Source organism: Nerophis ophidion, linkage group LG20 (genome assembly GCF_033978795.1).
Source record: "Nerophis ophidion isolate RoL-2023_Sa linkage group LG20, RoL_Noph_v1.0, whole genome shotgun sequence".
Classification (NCBI taxonomy): domain Eukaryota; kingdom Metazoa; phylum Chordata; class Actinopteri; order Syngnathiformes; family Syngnathidae; genus Nerophis; species Nerophis ophidion.
In genome coordinates, this window is record NC_084630.1 from 34,009,097 (window position 1) to 34,019,096 (window position 10,000).

The 10,000-nt window shown below is 41.1% G+C and overlaps 1 protein-coding gene across 5 annotated transcripts in view; it reads right to left on the bottom strand.

The window, feature by feature from the left end:
- fam13a (family with sequence similarity 13 member A) overlaps window positions 1–10,000 on the bottom strand; it is a 230,842-nt gene that overhangs the window by 201,655 nt on the left and 19,187 nt on the right. Inside the window, exon 1 of one of the 5 annotated variants that reach the window (XM_061881051.1) lies at window positions 9,829–9,870. The exons of the other annotated variants lie outside the window; for them this stretch is intronic. Within the exon in view, the coding sequence (XP_061737035.1) occupies window positions 9,829–9,855 (27 nt within the window). The 5' untranslated portion in view covers window positions 9,856–9,870. Of the gene's footprint in view, window positions 1–9,828; window positions 9,871–10,000 lie in introns of those variants that run through there. 5 annotated transcript variants of the gene reach the window in all.

A 10,000-nucleotide genomic window follows, 5' to 3' on the forward strand; every position in this document is an offset into this window, starting at 1 on the left:
GATTCTGTAGAGAAAATCTTGTTTGTTGGTTGACCTTTTTTGATTACCTTGGTTGCCATTTTATCACAGGAAAGATTAGCCTCTAGAATGGAACCTAGGTAGGTGACCTCATCTTTCCTGGTGATAACAATGTCACCCACTTTCTGGGTGTTAAGTTTCCCCCGGTCTTTAAAAACTAGTGATGGCTGTTTCTAACTTTAATCTACAGCATTGGATATTCAACTTAATCATTTGAGGCAGACTTCTCCATTCACTATTAGTCTAATTTCGTATAGTCCCGAGAACCAGCGTCCTCGACTACAGTAGAGATTGCATTTTGGTCTATTTATTTTCTCAAAGTTACAGGAGTGTTCTGCTGATTTTAACGATATTCCGACAAAAAAATCTTTATGTCAGCAATCTCGTGCTTTTAGGAATCTGCTGCAAAAATGTGATTCTTTCACAAGTTTTTGGAACTGAACTTGTGCGCCACCAATAACCCGTATGATGAAAAAGAGAGGACCTAAAATGGAACCTTGAGGAACGCCACTAGCATAACTAAAGCATTTGAACAAATGACTGCATCTGAAGTAAACAAGCTGCAGCAACAAAAACAAGTGTAAGCATATTTGCCAACCTTGAGTGTGCTGTCAGGGGAGACAAGTGAGGCAGTGCATCCTCACCTTGCCTCCAGGAAGATAAAAGGCTTAACCATTATTACATCCATTTTATACGCTTGTCCCTGACACAGTAATACAATAAAATACGTTTTAAATGTTTCTCTTTTGGGCTACACTTTCTATGTGATTTGGGTGCGGATTCTGTATGTTTTGATCATTTTCATTGTAAAGTTGCGGAAATTCCTTGTTTCCTGTTGAAAATAACGCAGGGGACAAGAAGTGAGGCAGACACAGAATGTGCCTCCACGGCTACACACAAAGTTTATTGAGCGTGTGCATGCGAAGGGGCGTGTGCTTGTTGCCGCAAGGAAAAGGCAGGCCATGAGGCAGCAAGTACCTCTGCCTCAAAGTAGGGGCAGATATATTATATACCGGTTAACACTTAAGAAGTAGATGAAGAAAACAGACAATTGCTAAACTTCCCGTAAACTGCCAACCTTGAGACCTCCGAATTCGGGAGATGGGGTGTGTGTGTGATTGGGGAGAATGGTTGCCCCGGGAGATTTTCGGGAGGGGCTCTGAAATCCGGGAGTCTCCCGGGATAACCGGGAGGGTTGGCAAGTATGAGTATAACTGCCAAAAAGGTAAGAACTTAAAAGGCCTACTGAAATGAGATGTTCTTATTTAAATGGGGATAGCAGCTCCATTCTATGTGTCATACTTGATCATTTCGCGATATTGCCATATTTTGAACCCCAGTGTTCTATGTTTGCTAGCAAGGTTAAAATGTCAATGCAAGGATCTACCGATGTGTTTACAGTGGTCCAAGTTCCTCTTTACAACTGAACTGAAGCCCCAGGCCGCAAACTTGCTCCAAGGTCTTATCTAGCGAGGAGTGGGCCAGAGTCATAAAAAAAAGCAGCAATTTTACAACTGAGCACCTCCTCTCTCATAAATATAGCAGATGGTGGATGTTTCCCACATTTAGTGCTTAAAAATGATATTACTATTATTATTGTTCAAAGAGGTAGGGATCTTTGGGCACATCACGATTGTAAGTGTGATGATTTGATTCAGAATCGATTCTTAATTTTTGTTATACTGTATAATACTTGGTACATAAATTATGATTAAAAAAAAACTTTTCAAAACAGGTTACAAAAGCTCCTCTTTATTAAACAAAAGTTATGTTACTTTATTTACAAAAAACACAATGTTAATCAACGTAATAAAAGAAAATGGTACAACTCCCAACGCCTAATCAAACCCAGCTTTACAAAGTTTACAAACATTTACAAAGAAAGTGAAAAGACAAATAAAACACTTAAAAAAAGGAAAATCAAAAAGTTTTTGATTATTTATTTTAATTTATTCTCGAAAAGATTTCGGACTATAAGCCAATACTTTTTTCCTACGCTTTGACCCCTGTGGCTTATTTTAACGGTGGAACTGATTGATGGATTTTCCTTTCCTGACGACCAATACTGCAAATTTTCATAAAAACCATCCATCCATCCATTTCCTACCACTTGAACTATCAACATTGAAAAGGTGTGTTATTGTTTGTGCTATGGCGCCATCTTTTGGACAAGTTTGCTTACTGCAGGTGAGGCTGGAAGACAGTTTACTCATTTTAGCTCAGGGCCGCATGGAGGAAAGTCTATTCCCGCGTGGGCCGGACTGGTAAAACCATGGCATAAAAACTTCAAAATACAACTTTGACCATTTCAGATTGTTTACTTTGTTTTACTTTTTCACACATTCCAAAAAAACGTTTTCGCACATTCTAAAAAAACAGTCATACATAAAATGTACATATTACAAATAATCCTCTTGAAAAAAATCAGAGTAACAGGTTCAAGGTTAAAGTTAAAGTACCAATGATTGTCACACACACTAGGTGTGGTTAAATTTGTCCTCTGCATTGACCCATCCCCTTGTTCCCCCCCCCCCCCCCCCCCCCCCCCGGAAGGTGAGGGGAACAGTGAGCAGCAGCGGTGGCCGCGCCCGGGACTCATTTTGGTGATTTAAACCCCAATTCCAACCCTTGATGTTTGGAGATTCAACCCCCAATTCTAACCATTGATACTAAGTGCCAAGTAGGGAAGCAATGGGTCCCATTTGTATAGTCTTTGGTATGACCCAGCCGGGGTTGGAACTCACAACCTACCGATCTCAGGGGGGACACTCTACCCACAAGGCCACTGAGTAGGTCAACAAATTGGAGAAGTGGCAAAATCACCATGAAAAACACATTGAACTTAGACTTTGTCTCAGTTTATCTACTAAAGTCATTAAACTGTAAATCACAGCCAATCTAGGATTAAATACAATCCAAAATAAGAAAAATTATTCTACGTAATAAATAACTCAATCCATCCATCCATTTTCTACCACTTGGCCCTTTTTTGGGGATCGCTGCATTCGGGCGGAAGGTGGTGTAAACCCTGGACAAGTCGCCACCTCATCGCAGGTCCAACACAGATAGACAGACAACATTCACACACTAGGGCCCATTTAGTGTTGCCAATCAACTTATCCCCAGGTGCATGTCTTTGGAAGTGGGAAGAAACCGGAGTACCCGGAGGGAAGCCACGCAGCCACGCAGTCACATGCAAACTCCACACAGAAAGATCCCGGGATTGAACTCAGGACTACTCAGGACCTTCGTATTGTGAGGCAGATGCACTAACCCAGTGGTTCTTAACCTGGGTTTGATCGAACCCTAGGGATTCGGCGGAGCCTCCGCCGCAGAGGTCAAGACACACCCGGCTCATTGTGTAAATAAAAACTTCTCCCTATCGGCGTATTATGGACAGAGGTGGGTAGAGTAGCCAGAAATTGTACTCAAGTAAGAGTACTGTTACTTTAGAGATTTATTACTCAAGTAAAAGTAAGGAGTAGTCACCCAAATATTTACTTGAGTAAAAGTAAAAAGTATGTTGTGAAAAAACTACTCAAGTACTGAGTAACTGATGAGTAACCCAATTACGGCAACAAATAATGCACAAAAACATAAAAATAGCAATGAGCAAATTCATAGCCAGGAATATTTCTTAAGCAACTAAAACAATATTATATATTAAATAATAATACATTAAAATAAAAAAAATTAAGGCAAATTGAGCCACAATAACTTAACTGCACCATAGGCACAGTAGGCATTCATCGATTGATTGATTGAAACTTGTATTAGTAGATTGCACAGTAGAGTACATATTCCGTACAATTGACCACTAAATGGTAACACCCCAATAAGTTTTTCAACGTTAATCAATTGCTTAATAAATGACCAAGTCGAGGTGATCTACCTCATTTATACATATACATACACACACATATCATATTATATATATATATATATATATATATATATATATATATATATATATATATATATATATATATATATATATATATATATATATATATATACACACAGTATATAATTTATATTTATTTATTTTGCTGTTTTTGTTGACATGTTAAAGGTGTTTTAATGAATATACATGCATGTTTAACATATAGATTCCTATCTTTCATGAAGACAAGAATATAAGTTGGTGTATTACCTGATTCTGATGACTTGCATTGATTGGAATCAGACAGCATAGTGCTGATAATGTCCACGTTTTCAAATGGAGGAGAAAAAAAGTTCCTCCTTCCTGTCTAATACCACATAAAAGTTGTTGGTTTTTGGCATCTTATTTGTCCAGCTTCCATATTCGTTTTTATACACTTTACAAGAAATACATTGGCGGCAAACTCCGTAGCTTGCTCGCTTGTTTGCGCTGGCTCTCTGAGACTCTTATTTTGTTAGCGCAGGCGCGATGGAGCGGCACTTTTATTGTGAAGACAGGAACTGTGCGATCAGTCTTTAGGCTTGTGACGGGAAGTACGGTTGAAATAAAAAGTGTCTTTTTTCCTTTACACTTTCGATTGATTGATTGAAACTTGTATTATTAGATTACACAGTACAGTACATATTCCGTACAATTGACCACTAAATGGTAACACCCCAATAAGTTTTGCAACTTTTTTAGGTCGGATTCGACGTGTGACGGTCACGTGTCCGCCTGGTTTTGTTTGATTGGTCCAACGTCACCAGTGACTGCATTTGATTGGTGAAACTCAAGCATGCGTAGTTCCTACTTAGAATGCGTGTCTGACAAAATCAAAACAAACAAAGCGTGCATTAACAGATCGATAAAAAAAGTAGCGAGTAGCGAGCTGATTGTAGTTAAATGGAGCGGAGTAAAAGTAGCGTTTCTTCTCTATAAATATACTCAAGTAAAAGTAAAAGTATGTTGCATAAAAACTACTCTTAGAAGTACAATTTATCCCAAAAGTTACTCAAGTAGATGCAACGGAGTAAATGTGGCGCGTTACTACCCATCTCTGATTATGGATACCCTCAAACAATGTTCCCTCTATGGTGGGCAAACGCAAAAACTCCTTGAGCATTCAGTGGAGCACAGGTGAGCACACCTGTCCCAAACCTGACTAAATAACAAATTAAATGTTTTATTATTATAATCACATTTCCACGACATTATTTTCTAATTTAAGTGTTTTGGCCTACTTACAATGACGATAACAAAAAATATTGTTTTTAATGAGCTGTGTACTATAATATGTCTGGGTGGAAAACAAAGAAAAGGAACAGACTTTGCTGTGAAAATAAATACATTTTATTGGATCATTTATCATTTAAAACAGGGGTGTCAAACTCAAATAAAGAGTGGGCCAAAATTTAAAACGGAACAAAGCCGCGGGCGAAGGTTGAACAAATGAACCTTTTAAGAGGGACCCAAAAAAGTTTTGCATTGAATATTGAACAAGCAAGGCTTATACAACTTTATAGTGACATGTCAAGTCGAGTTTCAAATTATCCATCCAGCCATCCATTTCCTACCGCTTGTCCCTTCTGGGGTCGCTAATGCCTATCTCAGCTGCATTCGGGCGGAAGGCAGTGTACACCCTGGACAAGTCGCCACCTCATCACAGGGCCAACACAGATAGAGAGACAATATGCACACTAGGGCCAATTTAGTGTTTCCAATAATGATTTAAAAATATCAATGGCATATCAAATAAAATTTGATATGGTTCGGTGGTAGCGGGGGGTGTATATTATAGCATCCCGGAAGAGTTAGTGCTGTAAGGGTATTACGTGTGTTACGGTGCAGATGTTCTCCCGAAATGTGTTTGTCATTCCTGTTTGGTGTGGCTTCACAGTGTGGCGCATATTTCTAAGTGTTAAAGTCGTTTATACGGCCACCCCCAGTGTGACCTGTATGGCTGTTGACCAAGTATGACTTGCATTCATGTGTGTGTGTTAAGGCCGCAGATATTATGTGACTGGGCCGGCACATTGTTTCTATGGCGAAAAAGCGGACGTGACAACAGGTTGTAGAGGTCCGTGCTGTTAACATGTTTCTCCATATACTGGGTTAACGCATGCGCAGTGTTTATGGGCGGGATATGGAGTTAACGCATGCGCAGTGTTGTTTGGCGGGAAGGAAAAAAGTGTTTCCGGTTTTTCCTCTGTGTTGATTAAAAGTTGTGAACCAGAATAGACGTCGTGTTTATTCACCATATTTAACATTGGTAGCAGAGGATGGTTGAGGATGGCTGCAAACTATAAAATACCGCCGAGGTTTGACGAGTCCAAGCCATACGAGTGCTGGAAAAATTAAGTTAACATTTGGATTATTTGGAAACTAAAGAAGTGTGTGTATGGACTTGCTGATGCATCTCTCTACTGGTACAACAAGGTGAAGGAAATCATGCTGAGCACAGGCGGTAAAGTGTCACAGGTAGACCCAGCAGTATTTTATTGGCTGGATGATGAAAACACAGTGACAGGTGTACTCGCATGTCATGTAGATGATTTTATGTGGGCAGGCTCATCAAACTTTTCAGAAAATGTGATCCCTAAACTGAAGTCTGAGTTCCAAGTGGGACGTGAGGAACATGACAATTTCTGCTATTTGGGAATGGATATTGAAACTGTTAATGATTCTGTACAGTTGCATCAGCACAGCTACATTGAAAGTCTGCACCCCATTCACTTACAGCCAATCCGTGCTCTAGAAAGAGATGCTCCTCTTAATGAAACAGAAAAAGAACAACTCAGATCAAAAATAGGACAGATACTCTGGGTTGCAAAACAGACAAGACCTGACGTAATGTTTGATTCTTGTTGTCTGGCATCTAGTCTAAAGAATGCGACTGTGCAATCCATTCACAATGCTAATAAGTTAGTTTGTAAACTTAAAGCTGAAAAAGTGACTTTAAAATTTCAACATTTGGGAAATGATACTGTCTTAAACCTAACTGTATTCAGCGATGCTTCATTAGGAAATCTTCCTGATGGAGGTACACAAGGGGGCATGTTGATCACCCTAATGGGAGAAGGAGGTAAATTCTCCCCCCTTTTCTGGCAGTCCAAGAGAATTCGACGTGTGGTGCGAAGCACCCTTGCCGGAGAAACTCTGGCCATGTCGGATGGAATAGACAATGCAGTGTTTCTTGCCACCCTCTATTCTGAGCTCACTACTGGCACCGCTGGTCTAAATGCTCCAGCGTTAGTTTGTGTGACTGATAATCATTCTCTCTATGATGCTCTTCGATCAACAAAACAGGTAACAGAGAAAAGGCTTCGGTTAGATATAAGTGGCATCAAAGAACTTATTCACAACAAACAAATACAAAAAGGTACTTTGGTCAGCAACAAAAGCTCAACTGGCTGACTGTCTTACGAAAAAGGGGGCATCACCCTTGATGCTTTTGAAAGCATTGAGTGAAGGAAAATGGGTTCTTACCTAAGTTGATTGTATTGTTTCTGTTTAAAAAGACATGTATTTGTTCTTAAAAAACATGTGTTGATTGTATTGTTTCTGTTGTTTAAAAAGACATGTATTTGTTCTTAAGAAACATGTGCTATTTATTTTTTTTATATAAAAGATAGGGAGATTGTTAACATGTTTCTCCAAATACTGGGTTAACGCATGCGCAGTGTTTATGGGCGGGATATGGAGTTAACGCATGCGCAGTGTTGTTTGGCGGGAAGGAAAAAAGTGTTTCCGGTTTTTCCTCTGTGTTGATTAAAAGTTGTGAACCAGAATAGACGTCGTGTTTATTCACCATATTTAACACGTGCCTTCGAGGCACGCCCCCAATATTGTTGTCCAAGTGGAAATCGGGAGAAATTCGGAAGAATTGTTCGGAAGGGTTGGCAAATGCGTTGTTACAGCAGCACTGCCCCAGCTTTAATCTTAATTTGATATTACCTCAAGGGCCAAATGACATCACACGGCGGGCCAAATTTGGCCCACGGGCCAGAGTTTGACATCCCCGATTTAAAAGGACATGAGAGTGGCACTTGCCGAGGTGAAGCCACGCATATCTGAACTGGTCTCTCAAAGGCAAAAGCAGAAGTCACACTGATTTTCAGGTGTGTAATTTGTTGTGAGTTTATATACTGTGTTGGTTTTCTTCGTTCATGCACGGTTCATTTTGTGCACCAGTAAAAAAACATTTAACTTTGCCTTGAATTTGAAAAAAATGTTATTTTTATTTTTCATTAAAGAAGGTTCCGGTGAATGCGCATATGTAGCTGGTGGGATTCAGTACCTCCAACAAGGTTAAGAACTACTGCACTAACCCCTGTTCCACCGTGCTGCTCATTTCCACATAATATTTCTGTGCGAACTCAACAAACCAAACAAAATGTAGAACCTAAGCAAGAGTGTTGAGTTACTCCCTGCCTTGAAAGCATCATCGGTGTCTTGATAGAAAAACAAAAACTGTGCAATGCATGAACAATTTCCATCCATCCATCCATCCATCCATCATCTTCCGCTTATCCGAGGTCGGGTCGCGGGGGCAACAGCCTAAGCAGGAAAACCCAGACTTCCCTCTCCCCAGCCACTTCGTCTAGCTCTTCCCGGGGGATCCCGAGGCGTTCCCAGGCCAGCCGGGAGACATAGTCTTCCCAACGTGTCCTGGGTCTTCCCCGTGGCCTCCTACCGGTTGGACGTGCCCTAAACACCTCCCTAGGGAGGCGTTCGGGTGGCATCCTGACCAGATGCCCGAACCACCTCATCTGGCTCCTCTCGATGTGAAGGAGCAGCGGCTTTACTTTGAGTTCCTCCCGGATGGCAGAGCTTCTCACCCTATCTCTAAGGGAGAGCCCCGCCACACGGCGGAGGAAACTCATTTCGGCCGCTTGTACCCGTGATCTTATCCTTTCGGTCATGACCCAAAGCTCATGACCATAGGTGAGGATGGGAACGTAGATCGACCGGTAAATTGAGAGCTTTGCCTTCCGGCTCAGCTCCTTCTTCACCACAACGGATCGGTACAACGTCCGCATTACTGAAGACGCCGCACCGATCCGCCTGTCGATCTCACGATCCACCCTTCCCTCACTCGTGAACAAGACTCCTAGGTACTTGAACTCCTCCACTTGGGGCAGGGTCTCCTCCCCAACCCGGAGATGGCACTCCACCCTTTTCCGGGCGAGAACCATGGACTCGGACTTGGAGGTGCTGATTCTGAACAATTTCAACCAACCAAACGTAGGAATTTAAGAGACTGACAGTAATGCAGTAAATTCCTAAAAAAATCAAAAAGCCACTGCCTGACCAGGGCTCAGAAAATCTGCAGAAACTCCTCTCAGACCCACCAAGGACTTTTTTTCACTGCTGGACTCTAGAAAGAGGTTCCGCAGCCTCCATAGCAGAACCTCCAGGTTCTGTAACACCTCCTCCCCTCATGTTGCGATCCGTGACTTGGATCTTCACGTTTTTTATTTTTCCATCTTTGTTTCATTCTCCGTCTGACCAGTTTATTTCCTGTTTTGTCCATCACTATGGTTACTCATTAGTTCACCTGCTACACTCGGTCCGCACACCTGCTTCAGCTAATCCCCCTCCTTTATAAGCCAGCCTCTTCTGTTTATTCTTTCTGGGACTCTAATTTGCTCACATGCAACAAGTAACGTTAGGTTTTTTTTTCTCGCTAGCTCATTAGCTAAGCCACATTATTGTCATCTTTAGCTCACATGTTAATCATCTTTGTTTTTACTTTTTGTGCCATCGTACCAAGTCTTAGTTCTTTATATTTCCTAGCTCACACGTTAGCGTTTTTTGTTTCCCTTCTTATTAGCTCCAGTGTTTTTGTTCAGAGCTCACTTTTTGTTAATAAATTTGTTAGATCCTACCTTTGTTGTGTTCTTCGTTTGACGCATCCTCGAGGGAATCGAACCCGGTACCGCGATGCCGAACCGGCGTTACACCTCAGGCTGTAAGACTATAGAACACATTAAAATAACAAATAATTTCCCCCCAAAAATGGATGAACTCGGTGGAAAATAAAGACAATATAACGTACAT